The sequence below is a fragment of the Theropithecus gelada genome, chromosome 15 (genome assembly GCF_003255815.1).
Source record: "Theropithecus gelada isolate Dixy chromosome 15, Tgel_1.0, whole genome shotgun sequence".
NCBI lineage: Eukaryota > Metazoa > Chordata > Mammalia > Primates > Cercopithecidae > Theropithecus > Theropithecus gelada.
Window position 1 is genome coordinate 88486324 of NC_037683.1, and position 14860 is coordinate 88501183.

Sequence of the window (14860 nt, forward strand, 5' to 3'; positions counted from 1 at the left end):
GAATGTAGACTGTAAATTACATAACAGTATTCAGGGTTAAATTTCCTCAATGGTTTCAGACATACACATACATAATGCAAGGGAAAGAGGAACGGAGGGAAGCAGGAAGAGGAAACAATAAAAGCAAATGTGGCAAAATGTTAAAAACTGGTGAATTCAGGTAAAAAGTATAAGTGAATTCAGGAGGTCTCCATATAATTCATGCACCTTATCTGTAATTTTAAAGCTATTTCGAAATAGTTAAAATAGCCAGGCATAGTGGTAGGTGTCTGCAATCCCAGCTACTCGGGAGGCTAAGGCATGAGAATCACTTGAGCCCAGGAAGCGGAGGTTGCAGTGAGCAGCGCCACTGCACCCCAGCCTGGGAATAGAGTGAAAAATAAAAATAATAAATAAATAAATAATAACCAATAAAATAAAATGTCCCAACAAAAAACAGAGAGAAGAGACACATATGTATTGAAATTTCTGAAAGCATATACTCAAACGTAAAGTTGTCAATCAATAAGGAGGCGAAGGAGAGGAAAAGGAGCCGCTCTAAAATATCTTTAAATAAGACTGAATTCCATCCAGTAGCTTTCGTTAAATATATACCCCTAAATCAGGGGTTCCTAATCTGGGACTGAGGTTAGGTGGATTAAATTCTATCCATCAAGAGGTCTGTGGATAGAATTCACTGAGTCTCTGAAGAGAATAGGAAAAAATTACATTTTAATTTCAGAAACTGATTTTTTTTTTCTTCAATTACAGATGCAGGCAACAAACAACAGTTTTAGCAATACCTCTGACTTTATCAGGAAGATAAATCACATATATTTTCACTTCACATTAGCTGAGGTTCTCAAAACAGTGTATCTCCCTTTCAGCATTTTCATAATACAGTAATTACACTTGCAGTTAAATTGTATTTAAAGTGATATATGATTTTTAAAAAATGCATCACAAATTTACTTTTTAAATATTTTGATAGCTGTATTTCAAAATCACTGTTTTCTTTGTAATCCTATGCACTTAAATTTACTCACTTAAAATTGTTATTCTGGGCCAGGTGTGGTAACTCACACCTGTAATCCCAGCACTTTGGGAGGAAGATGCAGGCGGATCACTTGAGGTCAGGAGTCTGAAACCAGCCTGGTCAACATGGTGAGACCCTGTCTCTACCAAAAACACAAAAATTAGCCAGGCATGGTGGTGCAAGCCTGCAGTCCCAGCTACTTGGGAGTCTGAGGCATGAGAATCACTTGAACCCAGGAGACAAGAGGTTGCAGTGAACTAAGACCACACCACTGCACTCCAGCCAGGGCAAGAGAGTGAGACTGTCTCAAAAAAAAAAAAAAAAAGAAAAAAATTATGCTGAAAAGCAGACCATGGGCTTCAGACTGACCAATGGTTCCAGGGCACAAAAAACTTAAGAATCTCTGCTTGCTCAGAGGTACAGGTCCCTCACTTGTTTACAACTATGTCACAATGAGGGGATTAAAAGTTTACGTTCTTTTTGCTTCGCCATAAAGCAAATTATAAAAAGATACACATCATTGATAATTTTCCATACAACCTTATTATTTAATTTCTAAGTAATTTCCCCTAAGCACCAGCACAAAAATTATTCAAAATAATAACTGTAACCTCACACAGAGTATCCAATAACAAATGTAACACTTACACATGTAAAACATACAGGCACACAGCAACTATAACAATGAAGCAAGACTGTGAAACATTTTATCAAGAAACTCAAGTGTTTATACACTTTAAAAACTTGGTTAAAAACAAGGTACTATTTACCATCTCTCTTTTGGAAAATTTTTTAAAATTTCTTTAATGATTGGCTGGTAACAGGCATCCCTTTCTGCTTTCCCAGTTTCACTCCAGTCTCTCACAAACTGTTTCAATGTGGATTTTAACTTATCCATGTCAAATGTAGATGCTGGCATAATCTTTCCATTCCCCTGTTTAAAAAACAGACATCAATTAGCTTCTGAGACAGTAATCCACTTTTATTATGGTTAAATAGACATGCTACTAAGGGGCTATATAGGTGGTTTAGTGGATAAATCACTAGCCTCTCACCTCAACCGGGGTTCAAGTGCAGCTTGAGATCCTAAATGAAAAGAGTTTGGTGGTCTCACTGCTACCCTCAAAAGATTAAGGTCCATTAATCATAAAACCACCATATAATTAAGCAGTCTTTACTCAGGAGAGGACCACACTGAGCTGCTATGGAGACTGAACATCCTCTCTAAGAGAGGGAAGAAAGTCCCTCCAGGTCATTGATGGGGCAGCATGGAGAGGCTCACACTGGAGTGGCCCAACTGTATCCATCCTGTGGATACAAAAAGAGGACTTCAGTTTCTATGTACTGCCAGTCCCTTGAGATTTATAAGTGAAAATAATTTCTTACAATAAAAGATGAACAGCAATAGATACAAGACAGTGAAAAAATATGAGTTAAGCAAGGGAAGTTAATTTCTAGCTAGTAAAGTTGCTTTTAAAAATTTAAGTCACTAACTTTATATCCCAAAACAGAACATTATGTCAAAATGCATCAAAATCCCAACAATTACATTAGTACTTAAAAAAGGAAAACCAGCGAATAGATCCAGTCTCTGGCATACTGTTCTATTAAGCCTAATCAAATGACTGAACATTTAAGTTATAACTTTCTGAGTAGAGCAAATAGCCTGTGCCAGATATAAAAATGAAATCCAGAAATATTAAAAGACCTCAAAATACAGAGGTTGACCCTAAAATAAACACAAATAGAACAAACTTTCACATACATCTTCTCCATATTCTTTATTTTCAAACATATGTATGCAATCATTCACAATGGTCAGTAGTATTTCTTGATTATGATCAATGCATTTCCGGATCTTGTCCAAGTGAAGAAGAAACTGAGGAAGTAGTTTCTGTTGGTTAGCTGGAAGTGATCGAAATTGTCTTTCTGTTCGGTTCACTCGCTCATGCATACTGGTGCTAAAACATAAAAGGTGTTTTTTAAATTCGCAAAAGAATTCTCACCAGAGGCCAATCTTATTTTAAGGTTGTCTTTCTGTACAATTATTTCCTTCTTACGCTGGATACTGTCCTATCATTTACAATCTCTTGGCTTTTAAAAAGGCATTAACTTAGAAAGTTGTATATGTTTTTACTTTATTACAAATCCTTCTCTAAGCAAGCAAAATACAAATGGTTTATCACTAGTAAAAGTAAACATATGCACCAATTAGAAGGGGGAAAAGAAGACTGATGTACAATTAATTTACTTTTGTGTATTAAACTTAAAATTTTCAGCAAAACCAACTTAATGCTTTAGATTTTTCCATCTTTAAGTAGCAAAATAAATACTGCTGTGAAATTATAATACACACAAAATGTCCCGAAATTAACTAAAAGCAAGCCAAGTCGAATTTTTAAAAATATCACAGAAGATCTTATATACTACAAATTACCAAGCAAATAAAAATTGAAATTCTATAGTGTTTTACTTAACAATATCCACAATTTGCATTCCAAAAATGACCCCAAAGGTCACTTTGGGGACCACTTATTCATAAAACCAGAAAACAGAACATCATTTTTACTTATATTTACTTAACTATTATTATTTTTGAGAGGGAGTTTCGCTCTTGTCACCCAGGCTGGAATGCAGTGGCACAGTCTCGGCTCACTGCAACCTCTGCCTCCCAGGTTCAAGTCATCCTCCCACCTCAGCCTCCCAAGTAGCTGGGACTACAGACATGCGCCACCACATTCAGCTAATATTTTTGTATTTTTTTGTAGAGATGGGTTTCACCATGTTGCCCAGGCTGGTCTCAAACTCCTGGGCTCATGCAATCTGCCTGCCCTGGCTGCCCAGAGTGCTGCGATTACAGACATGAGCCACCACGCCTAGCCATAAGAACATCATTTTTTAAAGTTAAATATATACTCATAGTATATTATTTTTACATTGACAAGATGGCCAAAATGTAAAAGCCTGACTATATCAAATTTTGGTGAAAATATGGTATAATTAGGACATTTATACACTAATGGTAAGTGTATACATTAGTGCAACCACTTTGGCAAATTAGAGTATTACCTAGTACAATTTAGCATAGTATTTGCCTTATGACCTAGTAATTATACTCCTAGAAACTCTTGCAAATGGGCCCCATGAAATATGAACAATTTTTGTCACAGTACTGTCAGAAATAACAAACAAGCCAGGCACAGTGGCTCATCCCTCTAATACCTTGGCACTTTGGGAGGCCAAGGTGGGCGGATCACTTGAGGTCAGAAGTTCAAGACCAGTCTAGCTAGCCAACATGGTGAAAGCCCATCTCTACTAAAATACAAAAATTAGCTGGGCATCGTGGTGCCCACCAGTAATCCCAGCTACTTGGAAGGCTGCGGCAGGAGAATCGCTTGAACCCAGGAGGCAGAGGTCGCAGTGAGCCGAGATTGCACCACTGCATTCCAGCCTGGGCGACAGAGGAAGACTCCATCTCAAAAAAAAAAAAAAAAAGTAACAAAATATCTGGAAACAACCCGAAGGTCTATTATCAGAAATTATCGTATAGTTACTGTAGAATGAAGAAATTACAGTATATACAGTGGAATGCAGCAAAATGAGTAAATTACAGTTCATACAATAATATGTAAGGACTAAACACTGATTTTTTTTTTCTCTCTCTCTCTTCTCCAAGTTCCTCACTAAGAGGCCTGGAGCATCATGCCTTACAAATTATAAAATCTCGTTAGACAGGTTTTTTATTAACCCTATATAATATGGCTTACTTTCCAACCTAATTCTGGTATGGCATCTTATGACAAATAGCAGACTCAGAAGGAAATCAGAATATTTTACCCTAAAATATATTTCTTTGACATTTTGAAATGGCTGCCACAGGGCCAACAGATTTCAATGGCCCTGCAAAGCCATGTTTCCTAGGGGAAACGTGCATCTGTGGAGAATCTCCATGAATGCAACCAGGCCTTCCCTTTCTAGGCCTTTCCTGGATCCAGGAGAGATTAACTGAGAGCCTGACAACATTAAAGTCTAAAAAGTGACATTTAGTATCTCTTCCCTCTGAAGGCTGCTACCTAGAAGGCTTCATTTAACTTAACAAGAACCTTGGCCTCCACAAGTCCCTTAACTCAGGCATTCCTTTCTACTTACCACAGCTTACCTCTATCAACCAAGTACCAACTGAAGAATCCTTAAAACCCACTTATGACTTGTAACCCCCTCTTTAAGACGTCCTGCCTTTTGTGCGAGATCAATATATACCTTCCATGTAATCCTGTATCTCTAAAATGTATAAAACCAAGCTGTAACCTGACCACCTAGAGCGCACTTTGTCAGGGTCCTCTGAGATCGTGTAACCACAGGCTGCGGTCACTATCATATTGGCCCAGAACAAACCTCTAAATATATTTGGGCAGAAACTGGCTACTCCCATCACCAGGTGGATAAAACTCAAGAACATACACATTTGTTGAAAAAATTGCAGGAAAACACATAATGTACAATTGCATTTCATAGAAAACTAAATATTATTATTCAGGGACTGAGCATATGTGGAAAAACTACAAAGTCAAGAAGTAAAAATTCAGGTTAATGATTCTGAGGGTGAAAGAGACAGGATAATGTTTTTTAAAAACTAGGTGATTGATGAGTGTTCACTGTATCATTCCTTACATTTTATATCTATATATATATGTGTGTGTGTTTAAATGTTCTTTGGTATTAATTCAATATTAAATAAAAATGGAAGTATTTTTCATTTTCTATTTTTTTTTTTTTGAGACGCAGTCTTGTCTTGCCCAGGCTGGAGTGCAGTGGCACGATCTCAGCTCGCTGCAACCTCCCCCTCCCAGGTTCAAGCGACTCTCCTGCCTCAGTCTCCCAAGTAGCTGGGACTACAGGCATGTGCCACCACGCTCGGCTAATTTTTGTATTTTTAGTAGAGACGGGGTTTCACCATACTGTCCAGGATGGTCTCGATGTCTTTACCTCGTGATCCACCCGCTTCTGCCTCCCAAAGTGCTGGGATTATAGGCCTGAGCCACTGTGCCCGGCCTTATTTTCATTTTCAATTTCAAAACCTTTGTCGTTTGGTTTCTTAAATCTTTATTCATCCAAACGATTTTCTTATTTTTACCCTCTGCCAAATTATTCCAACTGCCAAACAGTAATGAACTTCAGAAGAAGCTCCTGACGAACAAGCAAAAACCTGGCTGGTCGTGTTTTTACAAGCTTGTGTGTGGTGGCTTGGTGTGGGGGGCCCTTGGGGATAAGGTGAAGAGATCAAGTTGGCAGAAGCTCCACTGACATCCCCCTCTGGGGAGAGTATAATAATGAGCTTTGAAGTCAGAAAGATCAGGGATGAAATCCGGGTTATAACACCTATTTGCCACGACACCAGGAAAACTACTTCCTTCTTTTGTGCAACTCTCTCATGTAGAGAAGCAAGATAAAGAATGAACAACAATGAGGTGACCATGGAAGCTACCATTTATTGAGATTTAATAAATGCCAAGGACTAAACCAAGTCAGTTAATACTGATTATTCTGAAACATCTCCATAATTAGATAGGTAGCATTATGTTCCTCTGCTTACCAGACAGCGTTTCATTGGAAATAACGTACTCAAAAGATTTAGCCCAATAGCTTGAAAACACAGCAAGCACTCAAAATATATATACTACACATATACCTACTGTTCAATATACTATATATACACACTATATACATAGTATATATAGTATAAATATATACTATATATAGTATATATACACAGCGTATATATAGTATAAATAGTATATGCAGTATAAATACATATACTATATATACACCTACTATTCAAAAAACCGGTAGGTATATTTCATTTATATTACTAAAATGTTCAAAGTGTGAAAAATGTAGAAATTAAAAGTACTCAGGGAAAGAAGGCCTAATAATTCCTCTTCTAGAGGGAACCACTTCTAACCTTTTGGCACATTTCTGTTTTGCTTAATACAAAGTTGCAGTGGCTCATGCCAGTAATCCCAGTATTTTGGGAGGCCAAAGTGGGAAGCCTATTTGAGGCCAGGTGTTCAAAACCAGCCTGGGCAATACAGCAAGACCCTCATCTCTACAAAAAAAATGAAAAAATCAGAATTAGCCAGGTGTGGTGGTGCATGCCCGTAGTCTCACCTACTCAGGAGGCTGAGGCAGGAGAACTGCTAGAGTCTAGAAAGTCAAGGGTACAGTGAGCCATGATTGTGTCACTGCACTACAGGCTGGGTAACAGAGCAAAACCCTGTCTCCAAAATAGAGAAGAAAAAAAAAGTAATCTAGCATCTTACTTTTTTTAAGCTGAATGCTGACAAATTATAATTGTATATATTTGTGGGGTACAAAGTGGATGTTCTTCATTCCATCTTATGTAACCAACAGTTATTTAGCTATTTCCCAACTACTGGTCATTTAGACACTCACCTGTTTTTATGATGAACATTTTGTATTCAAAATCTGTCTATAATTTAGGGGAAAAATTAGCATAAATTCTCGCAGAATTACCAGGTGAGAAGGAAAACTTTATTTTTGAGATGGAGTCTCACTCTGTCACCTAGGCTGGAGTACAGTGGCATAGTCTCAACTCACTGCAAGCTCTGCCTCCCAGCTTCAAGCGATTCTTCTGGTTCAGCCTTGTAAGTGGATGGGACTACAGGTGCACACCACCATGCCCGGCTAATTTTTATATTTTTAGTAGAGATGGGGTTTCACCATGTTGGTCAGGCTGATCTCGAACTCCTGACCTGAAGTGATCGGCCAACCTCGGTCTCCCGAAGTATTAGGATTACAGGCGTGAGCCCCCACACCTGGCCAGGAGTAAGTATTTTTAAGGTTCTTGATATAAAATGATGTGTAGAAAGACTCCATCAATTTACATTCCTAACAACAGAGTATGACATTAAAGGAACTAAATGGCCACAACAAGTTAGGTAAACAGCAGAGCTTTGACAGTTTACAATTCACCGTCAACAGATTGAACAGCCTTTCTTCCTAGTGTTTACTCTTGGGCACTGGATGCCCCACAACTTCCCTCTCACCACACCTCAAAACTCATACCCAAAGTGAACTTAGCACATGCCCCACAAAAACCTGCACTCCTTCCTTCATGGCTAATATTAACAAATGCACCCAAGTTAGAAATTAAAGAGTCATCAGCTGGGCATGGTGGCTCACGCCTGTAATCCCAGCACTTTGAGAGGCCAAGGTGGGCAGTTCACCTCAGGTCAGGAGTTCGAGATCGAGACCATCCTGGCTAACCCTGTCTCTACTAAAAATACAAAAAATTAGCCGGGCATGGTGGCATGCACCTGTAATCCCAGCTACTTGGGAAGCTGAGGCAGAAGAATTGCTTGAATCTGGGAGGCAGATGTTGCAGTGAGTTGAGATCGTGCCACTGCACTCCAGCCTGGGCAACAGAGCGAGACTCCGTTTCAAAAAAAATAAAAGTAATTAAGGAGTCATCCTAAATGTCTCTTCTCCTAGTCCCATAATCAATAAGCCCAGGATACTTTCCAATTCTACTTCCTAACTCCTCCCCTACCCTTCCTGCCCCACCTCTAATCAGATGAATTCTTCTAAAACACAAGTGTCATCTTGGTCATTATTCAGTATCTCTGTACTTCAGCAAATGTAAAAAGCAATAAACGTTCAGTTACATTCCCACAGGTGCCACTTTTGGTTTTCCAGAGATATTACTTATTACCAAGTAGTATCAAGATTGCAAGGGTGAGTTGAGATGAGTTATAGATTGGTTAGAAGAGCTGTCAATTCTTGATACAGAAGTAACTCCACAGAGCAGGATGAGATTCTTAAACCCCTGGTTACTTACTGGTGTGCAAAGCTGCCATAACATACATCCACCAGTGACTCTTAAAATAGGTGGGATCTTCCTAAAGTTGAGAATATAGTCCAATCCTTACTATACCCTTATAACTGGGGCTAACTTCACTATCCTGCACATGCTTACCCTATCGGTATTGCTTCAAGGCAGGGGCCCACTGGCTACTTGGTTTTTTTGTAGTCTTATTGGTACACAGTCACACTATTTGATTACACAAAGCCTAAGGCTCCTTCCATTCAAGGGCAGAGTTGATGAGTTGTAACAAGAGACCGCTTGGCCTTCAGAGCTTAAAATATTTACTGCCTGGCCCCTTTAAGAAACTCTGTCAAACCTGCTTTGAAGGAATATTTTACAAAAATCAGACTCTCCTTGGTTCCGAACTAAGTCAGCATCAGGAGGCGACATTCTCTTGCTGATAAGAGGAGAAAGTAAACTTAATAGCCATTTTTCCTCAATGGTGGTATCTCTGCCTCCAACTCTCTCTAGAAAGCTGATGTCAGCAGTGACCTCAACTCAGATTTAGTCACCTGTCATCAGGGTGAGCCCACACCAGGTCTGAGCTAAATGCCATGGTCATAGGCCCATTCCTCTGCACTTAGCTGAACTACTCTGGGAAATCCAAATAGAAAAAAACGTAACTTGTTAGAAATAAAGCCTGTCTTGATTCATTTTAAATCTTTATTAAATACCTAACATTAAATTTGTCTTACTAGTATAACTCTGCATTAACGCACCATAAAATTTTAGGTAACAGTTTTGGATTTTAGGTCAGATTCTACCACAACCGGATTGTGTAACCCTGAGCAAGTTGCTTACTGCTTTGTGTCTATCCACATCCTCACCTGCAAAAATCGGCTCCGAATCTCGATATTTAAAAATCTCATCCTGTTATTTCTAAAAGTAAGAAGTTTCTGAAAAGACTTTCAGCTTTTCAACTCTAGTATTGTCTATGTGCTAAGGTGCTTCATTCATAACAACACTGGGTTATAAAACTAACTTTTGCTATTCAATACAAATGAGCTATACCCATTTTTACCTTAATCAGAATGTCATCTAAGCAAAATCTGTAGGAATCACAAAATTGGAACCCATTAGAAAGTATTAATCAAAAGACATTCCTTGCTTTATGAGCTTTTATCTAAATCTCCTATGTATTAACTAAAAGACATATAGCAGTAAAATTGTTCCCTGCAAAATCTGGACGTACAGTTGACCCCTGAACAATACTTGGGTTGGTACACCAACCCCCTGTGCAGTCGAAAACCCACATGCAACTTTAATTCACCAAAAACTTAACTACTAATAGCCTACTACTGACCAAAAGCCTTACCAATAACATAAACAACTGACGGATATTTTGTATGTTAATATATTACGTACTATATTCTTACAATAAAGCTAAAGAAAATATTAAAGTCATAAGAAAGGAAAAATACATTTACATTACTGCACTGCATTTATCAATACTGCAAATTTACATTGTTTGACTACAAGATAAATCCTCTGTCTGAAATGGGGTTGGGGGGCAACCTCTGCTGCAGACCTCTATCTACAGTACATATGGAACAAATCGACTTTTTTTTGTAATGTCTTGACTTTTCTCTGCTTCTTGGGAGCACTTCCAGCATCACCAGTGGCACTTCATACGGGACCCATGGTGTTATTTAAGGTTTATGGTATTGCATTAAGTTTGATGAAATCTGTTTACTGCTATAGGCAATTTACTGGACAGACAAAAGCAGAGTGATTTTTTCAAGCAGATACTGGCAACATTTGAGCTCACTGCAAAAGCAACAGCAAGTGGCTACAAAATTATTACAGTAGTACCATATCTACTACAGATAATTTTATGCAACTATGATTTAATGCTACATCTTTGCTTGTTTACATTTATCTCAGTTGCAAATGGCTCCATGTAAGATCTGTGTTTGTGTACGGTTTGATAAATTTTAACTTTCTGTAATAGATTTGTGTATATTTTATGGTAGTAAATGATAAACTAATATCTACACATATGCATTCATGGCATAACTTTTTCTTAATTTTTTCAATATTTCTAGGCTATGCAAGTTTGCTGTTTTTCAAATTCTTGCAAATCTCAAAACAATTTTCCAATGTTTATTTGAAAAAATTTGTGTATAAATGGACCCGTGCAGTCAGATCCATATTGTTTAAGGGTCAGCTGTACTTGCTAAATGTGTAGAACCGGATTGTCCATCACAATCTACTTCGATAATGGAAAAGCTTTTATTTGCACTGTCCAATACAACAGACTCTAGCTACATGTAGCTATTGAGCACCTGAAATGTGGGTAGTAAAACTGAGCAACTAGATTTTAAAGTTTATTAAATACTGATTAATTTTAGCTTAAATTTATCCAGATATGATTAGTGGCTACAAGCAGTTTAAGTCTAGAAGATCACAAAATATTAGAATGTAACAATCCACTGTTTTCTGCTACATAACGTTTTCTGTACCCCTAGCCTTTAAGTGAGATTTTAAAAAGCATATTTTTGATGTTATACTATTTTCAGTCCAAGTATATGAAGTGTTTCAAGAGAGTCTATACAAATAAAAACGATTTTTTTAAAAAATGAGATGCCCTGAATCCAACATTACACCAGTAAAGAATTGAGTATAGGAAATAGTATCACAAACACTAGAATATTCACACAAGAACTCTTCTCTATATTGCCACACTTCTGTTCCTGATCAACCCCTACCCCAATAAAGTCCCATCCCATACTTACCCACAAACATCAATTTTAAATTGGTCCTAATATATTAAAAGTAAGTACGACTACACACTTAACTAAATGGGTCCACTATATTCCCAAAACATTTCCCAATATTCTTTCTAGATTTTTCAAGAGCAAAATGTACCAGACTTTTCTGTATCTCCCAGTCTTAGCTATCTGATGTTAGCTGATGTTAGCTATCTGATGTTCCCTAACTGCATGGTTATTTCAGTCACAATTCCTGCATCAAATTCAATTCTCTGATGGTCTGCCTTGCTCCCTCTGTTACTACTAAATCCGGAGAAATAAAATATCCAAACTACTCTTTTGGGCTCTGTAAAGTAATGCTGTCCCTGGTCCCTATTTCTGGATTTAATCAGTAAATTATTTCATCAAGATCTTCGAAGTTCAAAAGTTCCTATCACATGTACAATCAGATTCCAAATAACTTTAAGCTTTCATTAAGCAAGCTTCTAAATTCAGACTAGTAAACTAATTTAACTATCCGTCAAAAACTTGACAGACTATTTGGGAATGAGAAATGTATTTCTTTGCTACCATTTGTTTTGTTAAAAATAGAGCTTAAACAACATATGCCAAGCACTAGTGACATAAAAATAAATAAGAATCAGCCCCTGCCCTTGAGGAGGTCACAGCAAAGCAAGAGATTTATATAAACAAATATAATACATGAGATGAACAATATTTTAAAAGTTTGCATAAAGCACAGCAGGAACCCACTTATGGCAACAGGTTTACCTGCGTAGGAGGTCATGTCTGTCTGATTCCAATTGCAGACTCAGAACATAGTCACCGGTGGACTCATATCTCTTACGTGAATAAAAGTGTTATCTTCACCTGAAAATCCAGTTAAGTCCCTTTCAGCTCTTGGAATTATAATTTTGTGATTAAACTACTTTTACATCTATCTAGAAGAAACGTGGAAGTTAGGGAGCTGGTTTTATGAATGAGGAGCGTACTTAAAAGGTCCTACCACAGTGCCTAGCACACCAGGGAGAATTAGACACATTTTTGCAGGAAAAAAGAACGTAAAGGCAGCTCTCATAGTGACTTCTCTCATTTCTCTCCTAATAATTAGCAAATTTTAGAATATCAGGACCACTTCCGCCCTTAATCACCCACCAAAGACACTGAGCAGCATCATTCAATCGCTCACACAAATGTGCAAGTGCGTTCACAGCGCCAAAGAAGGGGTGGGTGGAAATCTTAAACTGCTCTTACAAGCACTGGTAACAGTTTGGGAAAATATGTCCTACAGCATCCCACGCGTAGGTGAACTTGGGCTCTCCATGTGTTCAGTTTGAAGGACATCGACCACACACACCAATCAGCCCAGCAGTGGACGATTCTACCACCATCGTCTTGTATCTGAAATTGTTACAGCGCTTCTCCGGTCACCCCCACCGGCCTCAAAGCCAAACCTTTAAGAGGACGGAGGCAGGAGAGCTAATCTGATCCTGAGGTCAGAAGACACGAGGCTGTGCAGCAGACGGCGCGGCGGACACGCGGGTGTGCAGGGCCGGGAGGGGCTGGGGTGGTGCGAGGTGACTCGGGGCCCGGAGGTCAGCTGCAGCAGCCGGGTCCCGACGCCTCGGAGGCGTGGCGGCGGGACGGCGAGCGCCCCCGTTCCGGCGGGTCCGCCGCCACCAGTGGGCGCCCCGACGGTCTGGGCCGGGGTCCGCCACGGGCTCCTTACCCGTAGTAGCGGAAGGCATTAATGATCTTCCAGAAGTGCTCACGCTCAAGCCTCTCCTCCTCCTCCTCGGTGCTGCGCGTGGCCGCCGCCGCCGCCGCCGAAACCGCCGCGGCCGAGCCCCAACGCCCAGCGGAAAACTGCACTTCCACCTCCTCGCTCCCACCGCCGCCTCCCCCGCAGCCCTCGGGCAGCCGGGAGGTGGGTGGCGGAGGGCGCCGCCGTCGCTGCATCGCCGCCGCGGCCCTCGGCCTGGCTCGCTTGCGTCTCGCCGCGACCGACAGCGTGGTGGCGGCTGCTTGGCCTTCCTCTAGACGGCGCCCGCCGCGGACATGCCCCCAGCTGGCGGCGCGCTCCGCCCCCGCCACCCTCAGGCCTCCATCCGCGCTGGGCTCCGCCAGGTCTTCAGGGCTCCCAGAACCAACGCGCATGCGTGTGCCGCGGTACGCGGAGGGCCCGTGCGGTCTGCGCTCATTTGCTGCCGGGCTTCGGAGACAGCGCGCTGACGTCACGACCACGCTTCCAAGGGCGGGGCCGAGGCCCTAGGGCGGTGGACGGAGGAGGAGCTCGTAGGTGGAGCTCGTAGGTGGGGTGGGGCTGGCGCCGCAGTTACCTGTGCGCGGCCGCGTGGGTGGGCCTTAAGAGCCTGCGAGTGCCGGATTGCGGAGCGGGAAGCTGAACGCAGGCCCAGGCACTAGTAAAGAAGGGAAAGGCAAAAAGGAAAAGTTCGGCTTTGATGAATTTATTAGGAATTTTTATTTCAGAAAGTCTAGAAGGAACCTCTTGTATCCATCCTAATTTAAATTTTAATTCGCTTCCTAAATAAATTCCTATTTTTAATTAAGGGGGTGGGGAGTGAGCGCCATCTTTTCATTCTTTTTTTCTTCTCCCCCCCCCCCCCCCCCCTCTCCCGCCCAGGCTGGAGTGCAGTGAGTGGTGCGATCTCGGCTCCCTGCAACCTCTCTGCTTCCTGGGTTCAAGCGATTCTCCTGCCTCAGCCTCCCGAGTGGTTGGGATTACAGGTGCGCGCCACCACGCCCGGCTAATTTTTGTATTTTTAGTAGAGATGGGGTGTCACCACGTTGGCCAGGCTGGTCTGGAACTCCTGGCCTCAGGTGATCCACCCCCCTTGGCCTCCCAAATCGCTGGGATTACAGACGTGAGCCATCGCTCCCGTCCCATCTTTCCAGTCTTTAGGGGCTTGCGACAGTCCTAATTCCTCCCTTACTGAGGATAGCAGCAGATGAGAAAAATGCGAGGACTTTCTATCCAGCTGCTGGTCTTGGGAAGACCGTGACACCTACCAGCATCTAAGGGTGGCTCTTGGGAAATAACTAAGTTATTCTTAAGAAATAACTTATTCTATTCAATTTAATCCACCACCTGGCAAATGAGTCTTACAAAATAATGATAAAAGGGAAAGATTGCTTTATTCAAAGGGTTAAATATGCCCAGTGACCACAAAGTTTGTTAAAAAGTTACAGCCATATTGAAAGTGAAGTGGCTTCATATTTTCATAATTT

General features: G+C 40.7%; 1 protein-coding gene across 2 annotated transcripts in view; it reads right to left on the reverse strand.

The window, feature by feature from the left end:
• CARNMT1 (carnosine N-methyltransferase 1) overlaps nucleotides 1–13800 on the reverse strand; it is a 45584-nt gene extending 31784 nt beyond the window's left edge. For both annotated transcript variants that reach the window (XM_025360761.1, XM_025360762.1), the window contains exons 1-3: nucleotides 13341–13800; nucleotides 2781–2976; nucleotides 1786–1949 (exon numbers count right to left, since the gene is read on the reverse strand). In XM_025360761.1, the coding sequence (XP_025216546.1) occupies nucleotides 1786–1949; nucleotides 2781–2976; nucleotides 13341–13768 (788 nt within the window). In that variant the 5' untranslated portion in view covers nucleotides 13769–13800. The remainder of the gene's footprint in view (nucleotides 1–1785; nucleotides 1950–2780; nucleotides 2977–13340) is intronic.
• Between the last annotated feature and the right edge of the window lie 1060 nt (nucleotides 13801–14860).